At 42.6% G+C, this 22,016-nt stretch overlaps 1 protein-coding gene across 1 annotated transcript in view; it reads left to right on the forward strand.

The window, feature by feature from the left end:
- Positions 1 to 22,016, forward strand: part of CNTNAP4 (contactin associated protein family member 4) — a 303,723-nt gene that overhangs the window by 211,115 nt on the left and 70,592 nt on the right. The window contains exon 13 of the mRNA XM_066605004.1: positions 19,343 to 19,540. Within this exon, the coding sequence (XP_066461101.1) occupies positions 19,343 to 19,540 (198 nt within the window). The remainder of the gene's footprint in view (positions 1 to 19,342; positions 19,541 to 22,016) is intronic.

Below are 22,016 nucleotides of genomic sequence, written 5' to 3' on the forward strand. Positions count from 1 at the left end.
ACCATAAAGGCAGCTGCTTTGCGCTCGGAAACGGGGGCGGGGGAAGACAGTATGCCGCTGGATAGTCAGGGCACCCTCCTGTCTATTTCTCAGCGCGTACAGGAGGAGGAGGAGGAGCATGAGGAGGATGAGGAGGAGGGGGAAGAGACAGCTTGGACCGCTGCTGACGGTACACCGGCTGATTGCCTGTCATCCTTTCAGCGTGTATGGCCTGAGGAGGAGGAGGAGGAGGAGGAGGAGGAGGATCCTGAAAGTGATCTTCCTAGTGAAGACAGCCATGTGTTGCGTACAGGTACCCTGGCACACATGGCTGACTTCATGTTAGGATGCCTTTCTCGTGACCCTCGCGTTGCACGCATTCTGGCCACTACGGATTACTGGGTGTACACACTGCTCGATCCACGGTATAAGGAGAACCTGCCCACTCTGATTCCCGAAGAGGAAAGGGGTTCGAGAGTGTTGCTATACCACAGGACCCTTGCGGACAAGCTGATGGTAAAATTCCCAGCCGACAGCGCTAGTGGCAGAAGGCGCACTTCCGAGGGCCAGGTAGCAGGGGATGTGCGTAGATCGAGCAGCATGTACATCCCAGGCAGTGCAACAGTCTTTAAGGGCCTGGCCAGCTTTATGGCTCCCCACCAAGACTGTGTCACCGCTCCCCAGTCACGGCTGAGTCGGCGGGAGCACTGTAAAAGGATGGTGAGGGAGTACGTAGCGGATCGCACGACCATCCTTGGTGACGCCTCTGCCCCCTACAACTACTGGGTGTCGAAGCTGGACATGTGGCCTGAACTAGCGCTGTATGCCCTGGAGGTGCTTGCTTGTCCTGCGGCTAGCGTGTTGTCGGAGAGGGTGTTTAGTGCGGCTGGGGGAATCATCACAGATAAGCGTAGCCGCTTGTCAACCGACAGTGCCGACAGGCTAACACTCATCAAGATGAACAAAGGCTGGATTTCCCCAGACTTCTGTTCTCCACCAGCGGACAGCAGCAATACGTAAGCAATACGTAGGCTGCACCCGCGGATGGAAGCTACGTTCTCTCTCACCATCCAAAACGGGGACATTTCTGCTTCATCAATCTGTGTCTAATATTCCTCCTCCTCCTCCTCCTGCTCCTCCTCCTGAAACCTCACGTAATCACGCTGAACGGGCAATTTTTCTTAGGGCCACAAGGCTCACTCAAATAATTTTTCAGAACAATTTTTATAAGTTTCAATGCGCTTAAAAGCATTGGAACTTTAACTTGAACCAATTTTTCGTTACACTGGGCTGCCTCCAGGCCTAGTTACCACTTAAGCCACATTAACCAAAGCGATTAATGGGTTTCACCTGCCCTCTTGGCTGGCCATGGCCAATTTTTGGGATGTACATTAGTACTGTTGATACAGCAATTTTTGTGGGCCCTCGCCTACAGTGTAATCAAATTAATTTTTAGCCCACCTGCATTACAGCTGACGTTACCTCAGCTGTGTTGGGCAATGCAATGGGATATTTTTATGTACCGCCGGTGGGTTCCAGGGAGCCACCCATGCTGTAGGTGAACACTGAGTTTTTAATACATCTGTACACTTCTAAAGAACCCGTCTGACTGGGGCATGCAGTGTGGGCCGAAGCCCACCTGTATTACGCACGACATTACTACCTCAGCTGTGTTGGGCAATGCAATGGGATATTTCTATGTACCGCCGGTGGCTTCCTGGCACCCACCCAGGCAGTGGGTCCACAGGGAGTTTAACCTACATGTGTCCACTTGTAAAGAACCCCAGTCTGACTGGGGCATGCAGTGTGGGCCGAAGCCCACCTGCATTAAGCACGACATTACTACCTCAGCTGTGTTGGGCAATGCAATGGGATATTTTTGTGTACCGCCGATGGGTTCCAGGGAGCCACCCATGCTGTAGGTGCACACTGAGTTTTTAATACATCTGTACACTTCTAAAGAACCCGTCTGACTGGGGCATGCAGTGTGGGCCGAAGCCCACCTGTATTACGCACGACATTACTACCTCAGCTGTGTTGGGCAATGCAATGGGATATTTCTATGTACCGCCGGTGGCTTCCTGGCACCCACCCAGGCAGTGGGTCCACAGGGAGTTTAACCTACATGTGTCCACTTGTAAAGAACCCCAGTCTGACTGGGGCATGCAGTGTGGGCCGAAGCCCACCTGCATTAACCCTTTCCAGTCCACTGTGTGACCTGTGAAGACATTAGGGTTTAAGGCTGTACAGCTCCGTTGTTGGTAGACGTCCGTCGGGGTTCTCTTACTGTATACTGCTGTCGGAGCCTATCCTACGTGTCAGCTCATGCAGTACTGGCTTTAGCCAGCATATAGCGCCGTTGTATAACAGCAGAAAAAGAGTAAGCCCCCTAGGAAAACCATATACAAATTGGATTGGAAAGGGTTAAGCACAACATTACTACCTCAGCTGTGTTGGGCAATGCAATGGGATATTTCTATGTACCGCCGGTGGCTTCCTGGCACCCACCCATGCTGTAGGTGCACACGGAGTTTTTACTACATCTGTACACTTATAAAGAACCCCAGTCAGACTGGGGCATGCAGTGTGGGCCGAAGCCCACCTGCATTAAGCACGACATTACTACCTCAGCTGTGTTGGGCAATGCAATGGGATATTTCTGTGTACCGCCGGTGGGTTCCAGGGAGCCACCCATGCTGTGGGTCGACAGGGACTTCACAATAGGGAGTTGTACCTGCCTGTGTCTATGAATTAAAAAGCCCGGTCTGACTGGGGCATGCAGACACCTTGACAGAATGAATAGTGTGTGGCACATAGGTTCCCCATTGCTATGCCCACGTGTGCAGCTCCTGATGGCGGTGGCACAGGATTCTATTTCTCATTGCTTCTGTACAGCATTGTGGGCTATCGCTCCGCCACTTTTAAAGAGGGTCGCTGCCTAGCCGTGCCAACCTCTGCAGTGTGTGCCTGCGGTCCCTCGTCATGGCAGACGCAATTCTAAATAGACATGAGCGTGGTGTGGCATGAGGGCAGCTGAAGGCTGCCCAGGGACACTTTGGTGTGCGCTGTGGGGGGGGGGCGGTTGGGCAGCATGTAACCCAGGAGAAGTGTCAGTGGAGTGTCATGCAGGCAGTGATTGTGCTTTGTTGGAGGTAGTGTGGTGCTTAGCAAAGGTATGCCATGCTAATGAGGGCTTTTCAGAAGTAAAAGTTGTTGGGAGGGGGGGGGGCCCACTCTTGCCGGTATTGTGGCTTAATAGTGGGACCTGTGAACTTGAGATGCAGCCCAACACGTAGCCCCTCGCCTGCCCTATCCGTCACTGTGTCATTCCCATCACTTTCCTGAATTGCCCAGATTTTCACACATGAAAACCTTAGCGAGCATCGGCGAAATACAAAAATGTTCTGGTCGCCCATTGACTTCAATGGGGTTCGTTGTTCGAAACGAACCCTCGAGCATCACGGGAAGTTCGTTCCGAATAACGAACACCCGAACATTTTGGTGTTCGCTCATCTCTAATTATCTGAAAACAGTGAGGCTACTTGTATTTGTTCTTTTTTTCTAGAAGTTTTCATACCTCCATAGCTAAAGGTGGAGGAAGAGTCAAAGACTTTAACATGTAACCCCTTCCGACTGCAACCAATTTTGCCCTTTCTGACTAAGCTCAATTTTTCAAATCAAACTGGTGTAAATTTATCTGTTAATAACTTTGGAATGCTTTTATGTATCCAAGTGATTCTGAGTTTTTTTTTGTGTTTTATGTTTGTTTTTTTTAAATCTTAAGCTTACAGAAAATTTTGAAAATTAGATTTTTTCTGATTGCAAAACAGATACTCATACCACAGAAAATAGTTTATGTTAATAGGTGTCCTGTAAGTGTCCTTTTAGTTATTTTTTTTTGTACATCAGAAAGCTTATAAGTATAGGGGTAATCTTTCAATTTGATTCTGAAGTGACTTTGGGAATTTATATATTGGAAACCCCCATAAATAACTCAATTTTTAAAAATTTGCCCAGCTAAACGTTCAAAATGGCTGTTAACTCTTCTGATGTTTCACAGGAAATAAAGCAAATTGGAGGACAAAATAAGTTTTTTCTGTAATACAGAATTAGATAACAGATTAAAAAAATTATTAACTTGAATCTGCAGTTTTTGGAAATATCCCACAAGTGACCCTAGTGAACAACACGACTCAAGCACAGACCCCAGAAATAAAGTTGCACTTGGATCTTGGGGTCTCCCTTTCAAATAATCTTGCAATTTCAGGCTCTTTTAATAGCTCGCCCTTCACAAATAACATGCAAATAATATCTGCAACTGAAGCATATAGTAGGCAATATCTTCAAAGAAATTACTCACATTCCCTGTAGTATTCAAATAGGAAGGGAAGCTACTGTATGTTGGAAAACCCTCTAGACCTGTCAAAAAATGACAAAATATGCACAAATCATGCATTAGAGCCTTTAAAGAACCGAAAGATAGAGAAAGGGAAGCTCCATAAAGAGCAGCAAGCAAGAAAAGAAATGCAGGAATATGAACATAGGTATGGTGAAATCACGGTCACAAGACATTTTAACGAGTGAGTGTAAATGAACTCTGGGGGTACATCTTAGAGGAGTTTCACACAGATAACTTTGATAACAGTAACAGGAAATTACAACAATGTGAGTTATACTAGGTGACAAGTTTAGAGCTATTATACCTTGAGGAGCTGAATGAAGCTTGTAACCTTAGTGTGTTTCTGTGGTCACTTTTACGTTTTATAACGGTTGTATGTTCTTGAAGACCATGTGAAGAGAAGTTCTTATTTTATTATTTTGATTAATACCATATTTTGTATATGCATACATGTTTTGCTTCAGATGTTGTCATCATCCCTTCTAATTAGCTGCTATAAAATACTGGTTGTGACTTTTGACATCATGCTTAAGAAAAGAGTAACGTTGAGTGGATACAGGTCTTTGTGAGAGTGGAATGCTTCAGCTATATAGCGATCTCTGTGTAGTATTTCAAATATTAAGTTTATCCGTGTGGATTGCCAATAGAAGAGCATCCATTTCTGTTTGAAAGCTACAGTGTTTGTGAGTAAATTTATTTGACAATATTGCCAGTTGCATATCTCATTTACAGAGTTTAGACATTTTCCAGACACCATTTTAGGTTGGCAGAGGCCTTACATTGCAAAGACTTGAGGAAACACCTTTCAAAAGACCCCATTTTAGAAACTACACCTGACATCCAGAGTAAGGTTAACATGTCAGTAGACATTTTCATTTGGTGCCATTTTGGGATGTATACTACTTTATTAAATCTTTTTAGTCTATTTTTTGAGAGGCTGAATGATAATGCTGTGCACTGTGTACGATAGATAACATAATGTATTCACAGTACTGGTCATTATGAACATGATGATACTAATTTTGTTGTTGCTCCCTCCTCCTCGCTGATAGAGCATTGCTTTCTGGATGCGGGGCTTGAAATCCCCACCTCCAGAAAGCTAATGCTGTGATTAGCTAACTCAGGCGGCATTAGCCGATGAAAGCTGGCGCTGCGTTAGCTAATCAAAGCCATTCAATGGCATAATTGAATGGCTGTGATTGGCTAACGCAGCGCCATCTTTCATTGGCTAATGCCGCCTGAGTTAGTCAATCACAGCCATTCAATGATGTCATTGAATGGCTGTGATTGGCTAACATAGCGCCAGCTTTCATTGGCTGATGCCGCCTGAGTTAGCCAATCACAGCATTAGCTTTCTGGAGGTGGGGATTTCCAGCCCCGCATCCAGAAAGCAATGTTCTGTTGACGAGGAGGAGGGAGCGACAGCCTGCAGCAGTGCCACAGAACGCCGCGGGAGGTGAGTATTGTTTTTTTTTCCTACATCGTATTCCCGGCATATAAGTCTACAGTTGGGGGTCGTCTTATACACCCAGTCACCTTATACGCCGGAATATACGGTACTTATGTACTATTGTTGTACATACCTTACATTGCGGCCCAGAAACTTTAAATTATCTCTCTGCAATTTTAGGCAAATTGGGAAAGACAACTTGAATTCAATATTTCTAGAAGCTTACACTGAGAAAGTGTTCTTGCCTTAAAATGGTATTCCCAGCTTGCCCGATTACTGCAATTGGAAAACCTCTATGTAGTTCGCAGCTAGGGTGGCCAGGGGTTACAGAAACAACCGTCAGCAGGCTTTCTCTCACTATTTCGGTAACTCCCATAAAAGTGAATGAGATATGGAAACAGCATGGCACAGCAAGCTACTCTGTGGTATTCGCATCTGGATCTTTAATGTTATATCTTGTCTATATGCCAGATTGGAATACCTCTTTAATCATTTATCTTGTTCAATCACATAAGAAGTTATTGTTTTTTTTCAACCATAGGTTTATTGAATAAAATCCATAATAATTCTAACTTCTATATTTTCAAATCTTCTGCTTACCTTGTTATTTATGCAATGTTTTCCTGAAATCATATGGCTATTATTTTAATCTTGGTGTGAACGTTCATTTTCTAGAATGATGACATTTCTAATATGAAAGGTGAAATTTACACTGTGTTCAGACACTATGCTCAGCTTACAAGTTTAGAGATTGCCACTGGCTGCATGCCCCAAATGTATGCCATGGTATATAGTTGTATATGTTTTTAATTAACACCCTAGTAAAAATATTGTTTTGAGGCATACATTTGAAAGTACAGTCGCTACAAAGGTTAACCAAAATGATTTCCAGATGAGCTGAAGTCTTCCACAAGTATCTTGAAGAAGAGGGGAGACTGCTTTTAAATAATGTATTCACCTTTTCTGCTAGAAGCTTGAATATAATACTTTAGCAGCAGTAAAAGCAGATGTTTCTAGAGCACTGAGCTGCCCGACTTTTTGCTAGAGGTTAGACAGCAGAGTCTCTACAGAATGCACAGGGAGATAAGGCCGATAGGGACATGATTTACATAATTGCTTCTGCCAACTCTGTGTTAAGGTGCCCATACATATTAGACAAAATGACATATGTTGAAGAAAGAAGGATCGGGCATGTTAGATTTCAACATGATCAATTTCTTCTTTTCTCACGGGAATAATCTGCTGCCACAGATGTCTGGCAGCAGCTTTGATCTGTCTCTATATTGAAGCAAACAAGCTTGGTTGATTGCATCAAGCAGCCAAGGTTTGCCCCGAAAATACCCTAAACCGCCTTCTTTTAATTCAAATTAGCATAAATTCTACCCCTTTTGTGACTTTGGGTGGCTTCACACGAGCGTGTTTTTGCTCGAACATAGGTGCGTGCATAGGTGCGCACCTACGTACGAGTAAAAACACGAGTATATGCAGCTGCGTGCATTGTTTTCAATGAAGCCACGGCTGCTGCTGGCAGCTCCATTGAAAACAATGCTCTGCCGGCACCCCTGAATTGTTTTTCATGGAAGGGATTTACATATAAACCCTTCCCTGAAATACAATCATTTTAGTGTAAAAAAAAAACGTACCCTCCGCTGCTGCCATGTTCCCCATGTGGCAGATGTTTCCTTCAACCCCGCTAGTTAAAAGAATTCCCTGCTGATACATCTGCCACATCTGTGGCAGATGCAGCAGAGGAATTCTTTATTTCTCTACTGCGGTAGAGAATCCTGCTGGCGGCATCCTCGTCATTGGATTTCAGGGAAGGGCTTTAAACATAAGCCCTTCCCTGAAAATCCAATAGAAGTAGTGTAAAAAATTTTTAAAAAAGCATACTCATCTTCCTTCAGCTGCTAGGGCTCAGCCGCGACTTCTGGCACCATCCCCGGCTCTGTAGTTCTAAACTATCATCAGCACCCAGGGATTTAAAATCCCCGCCTGCTGGTAGCTCTGATTGTGATTGGCTGAGTGCTTCAGCCAATTACAATCAGAGCTACCAGCAGGCGGGGATTTTAAATCCCCACATGCTGATAGATCAGCAGCGCTTCAGAGCCGGGGACAGCGCGAGAAGTCACCGCAGAGCCCTGCCAGCCATCAATTGAATTCAGGTAAGGGCTTCATAAGCCCTTCCCAGAAAATCTATTTAAAATAGTGTAAAAAAAATAAATTAAATAAAATACTCACCTGCCTTAATCTGCGGGGCTCAACCGCGACTACTGGCGCTGTCCCAGGCTCTGTAGTTTGCAGCTTATGTAGCCCTTTGCTGAAATCCCTTGACGGTTCACGCTTGCCCTTTCTTTGCAGGCACACGCCTGTAAAGCACGGACATGTGCACACACCATAGGGAATGCAATGTTGCAAATACAAGCGTGTTTTTGTGCGTGCGTATGCGCAAAACACGCTCGTGTGAAGCTACCCTAAGGGTTCTTTCCCACAAGCATATATCGGCCACCGTTTTCCCGGTCCGACGATATACGCTACTATTTGTGGCATTAAAGCTCATGAATGGGTGCACAAATCTAACGTTTGTGTGCCTGTTAACATGGCGTGGGCCCCAGCGCATATATGCCAAGACTGCCATGCCATTGCCCCTTTTCCCTCCCTCCGCCTCGCAGGCTCACCTCTGCTGTCCTTCTCACTCGCTCGCTCTTCGCAATGGGAGGGGTGAGGAGGGCCGAGTTAAGTGCTGCCCTGTCCCGTCTCCTCCCATTGCTGGCTGCGAACAAGGGGCTGCTAAACTCCCTCCCACCTCCCTTCTCGGGCCGCTGTCATTGGCTCCCATAGGAGCCCATACAGCGGCCGACATATTCTGACTCAAAAGATAGTTCCAGGACTATCTTTTGGGCCCGACGTAAAAACGCCCAGCGCTATATTGGTCTGTCGGGTGCGTTTACGTCACGGGAATATGGCCATGTAATCTGATGCATTGGAATCCAATGCATCAGATCACAACATATATATAGGCCGACCGTGAAAACAGTGGGCCAATATACACTCGTGAGAAAGAAGCCTTAGTTGAAAGAATTGTCCCATTAAATAATGCTGATTTTTATGTGTGTCCTAATATTACATAATGCCTAGAATGTTCTATTCGGTGGTCATGTTTCTGATACAATCCCATTTATGTACACTACCGTTCAAAAGTTTGGGGTCACCCAAACAATTTTGTGTTTTCCATGAAAAGTCACACTTATTCACCACCATGCGTTGTGAAATGAATAGAAAATAGAGTCAAGACATTGACAAGGTTAGAAATAATGATTTGTATTTGAAATAACATTGTTTTTACATCCAACTTTGCTTTCGTCAAAGAATCCTCCTTTTGCAGCAATTACAGCATTGCACACCTTTGACATTCTAGCTGTTAATTTGTTGAGGTAAGCTTGTGAAATTGCACCCCACGCTTCTAGAAGCATCTCCCACAAGTTGGATTGGTTGGATGGGCACTTCTGGCGTACCATACGGTCAAGCTGCTCCCACAACAGCTCTGGTGACTGCGCTGGCCACTCCATTACCGATAGAATACCAGCTGCCTGCTTCTGCTGTAAATAGTTCTTGCACAATTTGGAGGTGTGTTTAGGGTCATTGTCCTGTTGTAGGATGAAATTGGTTCCAATCAAGCGCTGTCCACTGGGTATGGCATGGCGTTGCAAAATGGAGTGATAGCCTTCCTTATTCAGAATCCCTTTTACCCTGTACAAATCTCCCACCTTACCAGCACCAAAGCAACCCCAGACCATCACATTACCTCCACCATGCTTAACAGATGGCGTCAGGCATTCTTCCAGCATCTTTTCATTTGTTCTGCGTCTCACAAACGTTCTTCTTTGTGATCCAAACACCTCAAACTTGGATTCATCCGTCCACAACACTTTTTTCCAGTCTTCCTCTGTCCAATGTCTGTGTTCTTTTGCCCATCTTAATCTTTTTCTTTTATTGGCCAGTCTCAGATATGGCTTTTTCTTTGCCACTCTGCCCTGAAGCCCAAAATCCCGCAGCCGCCTCTTCACTGTAGATGTTGACACTGGTGTTTTGCGGGTACTATTTAATGAAGATGCCAGTTGGGTACCTGTGAGGCGTCTGTTTCTCAAACTAGAGACTCTAATGTGCTTATCTTCTTGCTTAGTTGTGCAACGCGGCCTCCCACTTCTTTTTCTACTCTGGTTAGAGCCTGTTTGTGCTGTCCTCTGAAGGGAGTAGTACGCACCGTTGTAGGAAATCTTCAATTTCTTAGCAATTTCTCGCATGGAATAGCCTTCATTTCTAAGAACAAGAATAGACTGTCGAGTTTCAGATGAAAGTTCTCTTTTTCTGGCCATTTTGAGCGTTTAATTGACCCCACAAATGTGATGCTCCAGAAACTCAATCTGCTCACAGGAAGGTCAGTTTTGTAGCTTCTGTAACGAGCTAGACTGTTTTCAGATGTGTGAACATGATTGCACAAGGGTTTTCTAATCATCAATTAGCCTTCTGAGCCAATGAGCAAACACATTGTACCATTAGAACACTGGAGTGATAGTTGCTGGAAATGGGCCTCTATTCACCTTTGTAGATATTGCACAAAAAAACAGGCATTTGCAGCTAGAATAGTCATTTACCACATTAGCAATGTATAGAGTGCATTTGTTTAAAGTTAGGACTAGTTTAAAGTTATCTTCATTGAAAAGTACAGTGCTTTTCCTTCAAAAATAAGGACATTTCAATGTGACCCCAAACTTTTGAACGGTAGTGTATGTCTAAGTATTTAGTAACTAAACATTATAAGTCGACCTCTACTTTTTCTCCCCTCTTTTATTTGACTTTGAACTTTTCTTAGAACAAAATGAGAGATAAAATGCTAGTTAATGGCTAATGTTCACATTAGAAAGAACTGCATATATTATTGTGAAGTCAATATTTCAAGTCAATATTTCACTAGGCACTTAATCCACCTTCTGACATTATAAGGCACAAGGTAGATTGTACTTCACCCATGAGAATTAAAGAACAGCTGCTGGTATTTTCATCACTTACTCAACGCCAGGATCATAAGAAAATTTTGCTGATCGTTCCACTAAATATTTAACCTGAGAGATTGAAACATATGTTTATTTAAAGTACACCGAGTAAAAGATTTACAGACTACATCCCTGTATTCCGTCTCATGACAGATGATTTCAGTCTGACATTTCTCCTACTTAATCACCATGTGGCTGCTATGTAAAAATAATTGCAGTTTAGTCTGGTCAGAATTATGTAATCTTAGACTTGTCACTTATTATTTACTGCATATTTGCAGACTTTGGTAAAATATAGTTGTTTTACAGTCTCTGCGGATTTGATGGGCTCTTTAGCAACTGGCACACTAAGAATTTTGATATAAAGCAGACTTTTATTTAAAACTACCTATGACTAGACAAAGTAATCCCAATAACAGTACAAAGAAAATTTCGAGTCACCTATCCTCTGACTATATATTATAGCTTGCCTACTACCGAGCACATCAATAGAACACACAGACATTGTCCATATGAAGCATCATGACTCCCACAACCATTATCACCTGTTCTTCCCGAGGCTAAGTATTGTAGATTACTTCTACTTTAGGCAATCTGGGTTTTCTTCAGTTAGGGGAAATCCAATTTCATTGACCTCTGCTGTGTGTCCAGTTCTGTAGCTAGCTGATTCCCAGCTCCACATTCTGCAATTTTCTTTTGGCCTTCAGTTTACATGACCAGCACCATGACAACACTCTGTGTCTTGTAGTTAAAACAGAAATAGCCGTGGCAGCAGGAAACGATGCAATCACAAAATCTTTATTCCTCCAGACACCATACGACGTTTCGATCTAGCAAGATCTTTATCAAGTGTGTGTCTTGTAGTTAGTGGTGCAGATTTATGTTAACTGCAAAAAAGAAAAAACTGTCTGTCATGTCTATAGGAACCAATCACAGCACAGATTTGATTTTTTATCAGCAGAATATGAAATGAAAGCTGCACTGTCATTGATTGCTGTGGGCAAGAAAAACAGAGCAGGACCGCAGCTGTAAATGACAGCCAGGGCCTGACTGCAACCAACGGGATTGGAGTTAACATTGATCCCACAATTTAACCCCATCCATGCTATGATCAGGGATGACTGTGGCGGTTAAACAGTTTGGAGCCCCCTCCCACACCCAACAGCCCCCGTGATTCGATTTTGATGTGCTGATTGCTGCCAAATCCCCACCTGCTGAAAGGGCTCTGTCTGATTAACTGAGCGCTCAGCCAATCACAGGCAGCACTCAGCCATTCATTAAATGACAGCTGAGCGCTGCCTGTGATTGGTCACAGCGCTTAGCCAATCACAGGCAGCGCTCAGCCATTCATTGAATTATGAATGGCTGAGCGCTGCCTGTGATTGGCTGACCACTGTGATCAATCACAGGATTTTAAAGAGCTCAAAGAGCTTCAGTACAGTGCTGGCGAGCCAAGCGGCTTGATGCACTGAGCCCCGACAGTGGCGGAGGGGTGAGTATATATATGTGTATAATATATATATAATTATTTTTTTTACACAAGCTAGGGATGATTTTTAGGGAAGGGCTTATATTTCAAGCCCTTCCCCGAAAATCACTGCAGTGGATGCCTGCAGCCCATTGCTCTCAATAGGGCCACCGGCAGCAGCAGCGGCCTCATCGAAAGCAATGCTATCACAGTGTTCAGTGAAGAGGGGATTCCCAACAGGAAATATTAACGCACAGCACATAACAATGCAGTGCACGCATGTCCTATCTTTTGCAGGTGCAAGAATCTGCATGCCTGTAAAACACGGACTTGTGAACACACCATAGAAAAACAATGGTTCTAATAGACTTCTAGTTTTGTGCGCACATACTTGCGCACAAATACACGCTCGTGTAAATGAGGCCTAAGGGTTGCATTGCACAGTATTTTTTTCCAATATCTCTGAAGTCTTTAATGCAATTTTTTAAGCCTAAGCCATGAATGGATTCAGAAGGAATGGGAAATAAAAAGGAGGACTTTTATTTCTCTGCCTTATTGAATCCACTTATGGCTTTGCACCAAAAACTGCAATGGCATTTAAAAAAAATGCTGTGTGGAATCCGCCCTTAATACTTAATCAATTTAATTACATTGTTTTATATCAGTTAAATAAATACTCAATGTAATAAAACTCAAATGACAAAAATCAAACAGATTGGATGGACATAACATCCTTATAATGTATAAAATCCCCCTTCATCCACAAAAATCACAGAAAGAAACATTGAAACACATGCTAATAATTCCCAGAAGAAAATGGAGTCCAGACTATCCATCAAGGGTTAAAAATTAATATACAACTTTAATTCCATATTAGTTAAAAGACATTACAACTACTGTTGCTCATCTTGATTGACCAATGATAAAATCTTCCCAATTTTTGCAAAACTCGAATTGGGTTTATCCAAACCCAATTTGTTGAAAATTGTGGAAAAATCAAATTGACCATAATGCCTTCTGCAGAGGTCAGCGTGCAGCCAATCATCAGCCAGTGTGCCTTGCTGATGCCACGAAATATGTCTTTCATCTTGCATATGGCCCTTTACTGTGAAGGGCCTAAATTTTCATTGACTTTGTTCGCCCCTGTGATTTCATCTTGCATATGGGCAGCAATTTTATTGCCTGCATCACATGACCTAGCCATATATAACATTGGCACAGTGTTACCAGTGGCCATTTTACAGTTGAGCCCGGGAGAGAAGCTGCGTCAAGTTTCTATGCCTATAGTAACATAGTATGTTAAACTGAATGGAAATTGATGGACATTATCTTCTTTTAGCCTGTTTCTACTGCACTTGTTGATCCAGAGGAAGGCAAAAGAACAATGAGGCAGAAGCCAATTTAGCCCATTTTGGGGGAAATTCGTTTTTACTCCATAATGGCAGTCAGAATAATCCCTGGATCAACATTTGAAGGTTCCTACCTGATTCCAACTGGTTATTTAATGTCTGTATTCTGTAATATCATAGCTCTCTAAAAAGACATCTACCCCCCCCCCCCCCCTTAAACTTCTCTATCCATTTTGCCATCACCATATCCTCAGGCAGAGAGTTCCACAGTGTCACTGCTCTTACAGTAAAGAACCCCCTTCTGTGAATGTTTCATCACCAACACAGCAGGGGCTTTACTATAAGAGCAGTGAGACTGTTGTCTATTGTTAGGGCCAGCTATTCTATTAAGGATAGATTGCTGCTGGTTTTGAAGCTTGAGGAAGAGGAGGTGGAAGATGATGAAGAGCTTGACCTAACATGGACAGATAGGGAGTAGCAGCTTGTACTGGAGGCAGGAAGAGGCTGTCATGGTGGGGCAGCACCCTGTTAAGGCAGTGAGTAGAGTGTCACAGAAAAATAAAAGAGCAGTGTCACCACCCTCAGGGTGGCTTCACACGAGTGTGTGTATGTGAGTACAGTTGTGCGTACAAAAACACGCTCCTATTAGAAACATTGGTTTCCTATGGTGTGTTCACATGTCCATGTTTTACAGGCATGCAAATGCACGTACCTGCAAAACATAGGAAATGCATGCACCATAGGTCTGTGGTGCACGTCAATATTTCCCAGCGGGGAGACGCCTTGTCACTGAACACTGTGACAGCATTGAGCGCTCAGCCAATCAGATGCAGCCCTTTCAGCAGGCGGGGATTTGAGCTTCAGAGCAGTACGGGGAGAAGACAGGGTAGAAGTGCCTGAGCCCCGTCAGCTGAGGAGAAGGGAGTATCATTTATTTTTATTTTTAACACATTCTAGGGAAGATTTTCTTATATTTAAAGCCCTTCCCTGAAAATCCCTGCAGGGCTTGCCAGCAGCCCATTGCCTTCAATGGGACTGCAGAAGTGCGGGTCTCATTGAAAACAATGGGAGAACATTGTGATCCTCTGCCACAGCTGTGGCAGGGGATTTTTTACTCCCCACAGGTATGAAAAAATCCTCTGCCACAGCTGTGAGAGCTGTGGCGGGGGATTCTTTACTCCCCACGAAGGGGAAGAAATCCTCTGCCACAGCTGTGACAGCTGTGGCAGGGAATTCTTTACTCCCCATGGGGAGTCCTCTTGGCACTGATCACTGTGACAGTTCTGTCACAGTGTTCAGTGGCAAGGAGACTCCCTGTGGGGAATATATTTACACAGCAGCGGCGGAGAGGTGAGTATATATTCATATTTTTTTTTTTTTTTTTTACACAAGCAGGGATGATTTTCAGGGAAGGGCTTATATTTAAAGCCCTTCCCTGAAAATCACTGCAAGGGTTGCTGGCAGCCCATTGCCTGCAATGGGGCCGTTGGCAGCAGCCACAGCCCTATTGAAGGCAATGGGCATGGACCTTCATTCACGTGTGTTTGTGCACGTACGAAGCCACCCTCAGGTAGTAGTAGTCACAGCAGCAGCAACAACAGACCCACAACTAGGTCTGCTCACAGGAATTGTGCAGCCTGGGCATTCTTTGAAACCACGGGTGATGACAGAAGAGTAGTCATCTGTAAGATCTGTGGTAAGCATTTAAAATGCAGCAAGAACATAAACAACCTCAACACAATGTGTATGAACAGTCATATGAACTCCCATCACCTGCTGCCTTGGAGAGTCCACCTGGGCTAAAGGGCAAAGAGTCAGCTTTATTCTACTCCCTCTTATGCTGCCTCTTCCTCTATCTCCTTCCCTGGTAATGCAGTAGCCTATGAGCACAGAGAGGCAGTTTTGTGTAGGGGCAGTAGCATGCCTACTTCAGGCCTCTTCTCCACAATTGACAATCAGACTGCTGGCTTTTAAAGCCAGGAGTGAGAAATGGAGAGCAGAAGTTGAGATGCCACCATCACCACCACCTTCACCGACATTGACCTCTACCCCATATTCCAGCGTGTCCCAGGGGAGCAACCAGCCCTCCATCCTCCAGCTATGGAAACATAAAAAAACACCACCCCAACCATACACGAGACCAGTTGCTGAATTCAAACATTGCGCAGCTGCTTGCAATGAAAATGCTGCCCCTCAGGCTAGTGGACACAGACAAGCCAAAACCCTAAGGAATGTAAGCAATTACTCTTAGGAACTATGCAGTATGTGAGTACTTTTATGCTGAAGTGCTTGCACAGGGAGCATCACATAGTTCACATTGACACATCGGATTATTACTGGGTGGCCACCCTCCTTGATCCCAGCTACATCAAAATGACAAATTTTATTCTGGCATTAGAGAGGGACCTCAAAATGTAGCACTAACAGGACAGACTCTTAAACTGCTTTAGCACAGCGTTTCCCCATGGCCACAGGGATGCATCTGCAATTGATCACAGCTTTACGGCTCATGGCAGATGCATAGTGAGCTGCCACAACAGCACCACCGCCAGTGGTAGTGGAAGTCTAACAGATGCGTGACATCATTTCTTCAGCCCATCGTAGCCTGCAGCAAAATAACAGTGTAGGACTCATAGATACAGACAGCATTTATCCATGATGGTCCAAGCGTATGTTAGCTCCTGTCTGGATGTGCTCAGACATGGCATTTGCCCCTTTGTCTACTGTATATTTAAGCTGCACAGCATGGTTTAGAGGTGCATGTTTGTCAGCTGAGAGTGTGATAACTGAGAGACGCATCCACTCGCCACAGACAATGTGGATCACCTGATGTTTATAAAAATAAACCAGGCATGGATTTAACCTGACTTTTGTACCCCAATGGCAGATTCCTCTGATTAGTTAGCATTCTGGCAGTTTTTACTCATATATGAAGGAGCATAGATTTATATCAAAGATCACACTATGCCCTCAAGCTGTTGTTGCTATTGGTGGTGGTGGTTCTGCTGTTCTTTTTTTGCTTCAGCCATGTTTCCATCTTCCTACTTTCCTCCAAATGAAAAATATGTCAATATGGAAATACAGAGCTACAGCTCCCATGTTTCCACAAGCTGCACACTCTATCCTTAAGATGCTGTTGCTGGTAGTCATGGAACGACTGTTGATTTCCTTCTCCTGCTTCCCTGATGTTTCCTCATCCTCCTTCTCCCAAAACAAAAATCTCAATACATGATGATTTTTCGTGAAATTGGGCCAATACCAACATGAATTGCTCATCACTTATTACAACCAATGGAGGAGTATTTAGGATAGCTCTCAAAGGATACATTCACATTCTGTTTTGGACTGCGCTTAGCGTTTATGTCAGGAAAGTCCCAGATGTTCTTGTACGAGCCAGACAGAAGTCTTTAGAAGAGTGTTATTTTGTCATCCACCTGCCTGGTATTTGCCAGCATACTGCAAAAAAGGGGATGGAAGTCTAGTAGACTATGTTATTCCATTAACTTTTATATTTGTTAATCCTACATCTTTTCTTTCTTTTCATGCATGTTTGTCCAAGAAAGCCAGATTAAAGTTAAATTCAATTATAAGGAGAAGGAGAAGCCAGCTACTTCTTCTTACACGAATGTCACTAATGATTTACACTTCTCAGTATTCATTGATGAGAAATTAGGAGGATTCTCTCAATGTGGTTGACCCCCAGGAAAAGCTGTTTGAGGAAGGGGAAATTGATTTTTGACTGACTATGTAACAGCAAAGAACTTCCAAAAAAGTGAAAATGACTGACCCTGGTAGTCATCTTTAAGTTACTTCCTGTCTCAGAAACTAAAGTCAAAAGTAAAGAAGAGAAATGCCTTATGTGTTATGAATAGCTGTATCCATTAACAGTTATAATTGAGCGGTTTTTATTAGTATTATAAACTTATTAATACTACTAGCTGATATACCCGGCTTCGCCCGAGTTAATTTGGTACTGGTGTTTATCTGGTGTTCACACGGAAAATCTTATGAAGTCGTGGTTACTTTAGAGGTACTGAGGAAAAACATATGTTCCCCATTTTGCATAGTTCTCTGCCTTACCCAGGTAACACCACGTGGAGGTAACCATGCGACGTTTCATTCATATAAAATGACATCAGGAAGTGAGAGAATTAGATTACGTACATAAAATTTGGACACATTCTTTTGCGCTTAGAATTGAATAATCGAGTTGGGACCTATTAACTTTTCATATTTATGACACAATCAATGCTTGTGCCAAATTTCATGTTTCTATGACATTGGAAAGTGAGAGATTTGGATTATGTACGTAAAATTTGGGCGCTAATTCTTTTGCGCATAGAATTGAATAATGGAGTTGGGACCCATTACCTTTTCCTATTTATGACATAATCAATGCTCGTGCCAAATTTCCCGTTTCTATGACACCGGAAAGTGAGAAAATTACATTCCGCACGTAAAATTTGGATGCTAATTCTTTTGCGCATAGAATTGAATAATCGAGTTGGGACCCATTAGCTTTTCCTATTTATGACATAATCAATGCTCGTGCCAAATTTCCCGTTTCTATGACACCGGAAAGTGAGAAAATTAGATTCCGTACGTAAAATTTGGACGCTAATTCTTTTGCGCATATAATTGAATAATCGAGTTGGAACCCATTAGCTTTTCCTATTTATGACATAATCAATGCTCGTGCCAAATTTCCCATTTCTATGACACCGGCAAGTGAGAAAATTACATTCCGCACGTAAAATTTGGACGCTAATTCTTTTGCGCATAGAATTGAATAATCGAGTTGGGACCCATTAGCTTTTCCTATTTATGACATAATCAATGCTCGTGCCAAATTTCCCGTTTCTATGACACCGGAATGTGAGAAAATTAGATTCCGTACGTAAAATTTGGATGCTAATTCTTTTGCGCATAGAATTGAATAATGGAGTTGGGACCCATTAGCTTTTACTATTTATGACATAATCAATGCTTGTGCCAAATTTCCTGTTTCTATGAAACTGGAAAGTAAAGAAATTACATTCCGCACGTAAAATTTCGACGCCAATTCTTTTGCGCTAGAATTGAATAATAGAGTTGGGACCTATTAACTTTTCCTATTTATGACATAATCAATGCTCGTGCCAAATTTCATGTTTCTATGACACCAGAAAGTGAGAAAAATAGATTCCGTACGTAAAATTTGGACGCTAATTCTTTTGCGCATAGAATTGAATAATCGAGTTGGGACCCATTAGCTTTTCCTACTTATGACATAACCAATGCTCGTGCCAAATTTCCCGTTTCTATGACATTGGGAAGTGAGAGATTTAGATTATGTACGTAAAATTTTGACGCCAATTCTTTTGCGCTAGAATTGAATAATCGAGTTGGGACCCAATTTCTTTTCCTATTTTGGAGATAATCTATGCTTGCGCCAAATTTCATGTTTCTACGACATCGGGAAGTTGGAGAACTTTTGGCGAGTCAGTCAGTGAGTCAGTCAGTGAGTCAGTCAGTGAGTCAGTGAGTCAGTCAGTCAGTCAGTCAGTCAGTGAGTCAGTGAGGGCTTTCAGCTTTATATATATAGATTTACTATATGTAATACTACATATGCTTGACTATTTCCTAACTTTTTCTTAATTTCACTAGATACAGCAATAAGTATATTCTATCACAACAATACAGACCTGAATAAGGTAAAGAGTTCCAATCGGGAGAACCCTCATATGATGAATTTCAAATACTCTGCTGATATGGAGCAGCTCCAGGCTACAATAAACAATTCTGAACACTGCAAACAGGAAATTGCTTACCACTGTAAAAAGTCTCGAATTCTACATAAGCAAAGTAAGTTGTAGCAGGACTATTTTGTTTGCCACAGCTTAATGTGCTTTAAAATATGTTTATCCATAAATATTGCTGTTTCAAGGAGCCAGAAAGTATTCACATATGCTGAATGAAGTTTTGCTTTCTCGGCAGGATTGTCCAATGTGCTAAAAGCTTTATGTTTACTGTTGGAAGTAACAAAAACTATTCTTTTATATGGAGGGAAAGTGTAAATGCTAAAAGAAATGGTCTTTACTTTAATTATTCTTATAGTATATTACTGGGACTATGTTTTCATATGTAGATTATATAGCTTCCCTGCCTGTATGTTATGGTAAGGAGGAGATCTCCTGCTGCATTATCTTCTGCTTTCTAATTTGGTGTTGGGGCAGTTGTTATACAATTGATTCCACAGCTGACCTATTGGATGGGATCCACTTATCACTTTGCTCAACCTAGCCTTGCTACAGAGAGGAGTAACTAATTAGTTATCCTCTCTTTAGGCCCGTGAAAAGCTTGCGGCTATACTGCACTAAAAATCGCATGAACAGGTGATTTCCAGGTGTTAAGTCTCGAGCTTAATTAGCTGTGAAATTGGCTGTTCACACAAGCGGGAGGTGTGTGGTGCGGCTTATCCAGCTCCCATAGGAGTCTATTGAAAACCCCCGCACATCATGCACCAAAGATAGGTCCTATCTTTGCATTGCAGTCGCATGTCCTATCTTTGTTAGGTGCGAGTATTTTTCACATCTAAAATTCCTTCATCTGAACAGTTGTGTAGGAAACCATTGGTTCTATAAGAGGTGATCTTTTCACACGCCTATAATGCACTAAACCAATGCTCATCTAAACGAGGCCAAAGGGGTTTTCTGAGTAGTAATTTTATTGGTAGCAGTCGGAGGATGCATAATAAATAAAAAAAACTACAATACTCACCTCTCAGTGTTGAGCATTTTCCCTGCTGCCACTCGTTGCTCTGGTCTTCTGTTTACTTTGGCCGCACGTGACCACTGCAGTCAATAGACGTCTCGACAGGCATTTCATCAGTGACATTCTATAAACCTGCCATGGCTTCTAATACAGTGAGTATATTGATTATATATAGTTTTGCGCAAATAGGGCCCAAAATTATATACAAAAATTAACTCTAATAACCCATTTAAATATTCATACCTTCAGCAGTGTGGTGGGGTTTATAACTGTGCTCTCTCTAGAATTCATCATTCAGTTTCTATGCACTTTGCTCATGCCCAGTCTAATCTGTTCAGTGAGTGTTTCCTATTCCTTGGTTATTCATAGATCAGTCTGTGATTCCTAGTCTGTGTTTTTTGTAGTTCCTTACTTTTTTCTCTATGTCTTGGTTCAGCACTGCTTGTTTGCTTCTTGTTTTGGCCCTAGTGCATTATTTTTGTCAGGGATAACACGTCAGGAATGCCAGTAGGGACAACTGAAGGCAACTTAGAGGCAGTGGTGTCTGGTGTTGAGGGATAGTATCAAGAACAGCATCAGGGACCGACTAGAGAAAGACATATGGAGATTGTCTAGGGACATTGCTTCTTTGGACCTAATTTTGGTTACATATCATCTACTTCAGTCTGCACTGCCAGTTTCATCATCTTAATCATCATCATTTGGTTACCATCACCCTTTGTGCTTGTCATCTAATGGTGATCCTTTAGTATCATTTGTGTTTTACTGTGTTCATACGTGCTTAAAATATCTTGCAACATCTGGTTTTTACTCTATTCGACTCTACTGTAAGTCCATTGTGATATCTTAGTACTAGTACACACAGTTATTACCCAGGAAAGGTAACTGCTAAAGGTGAGATTCAGTTATGCCATTTAGCATCTAGTGGGTGTTGTTACACCACCTAAGGAAATCATAGTCTAATATAAAGTAATGTTTGTCATCTTGAAAATTGGTCACAAAGTTAACAAAATGCTAATACACTGGACTCTCAAATTAAAATGGCCTCAGGTTACAATATTTTTAACATACAACTGTCTTTTTTAGACCATTGTAATTTGAAACCAGACTCAGCATGCAATGCCATGATACTGCCAGTGTGCGACCTGTGGTATTCGACTAATAGAAGAAGCATTTCACTGGTAAAACACCTGTATTAACGAAGTATATGCACTGATTGGCTACCTAATACAGCATATCTACAGTAGAGCATCTCTACAGTACAGCGGTCTACTATATGACATGTGCTGCTCTTTACCTGCCCCTTTGGACACCAGATGAGGACAGTTCTATTTCCATTTTTCTGGTTCACTATGTATAGAGTATAAACCCCGCAGAAACTCCTGTTCTTAAATAATACGTGATTTGTAGCTATCAGCTGTTCTTTAGGACTTTGATAATTAAGAACTTGTTTTATCTGCATTAGTTTTCTATTTACTTTTGTTTAATCTTCATTTTTATTTTGGTAAGAAATTTGGGGGGATTTGGAAACAATTACTAGTTTTTCATAGAATTGTAGTTTCAAATT

Source organism: Eleutherodactylus coqui, chromosome 5 (genome assembly GCF_035609145.1).
Source record: "Eleutherodactylus coqui strain aEleCoq1 chromosome 5, aEleCoq1.hap1, whole genome shotgun sequence".
In the NCBI taxonomy this organism is placed as follows: Eukaryota; Metazoa; Chordata; class Amphibia; order Anura; family Eleutherodactylidae; genus Eleutherodactylus; species Eleutherodactylus coqui.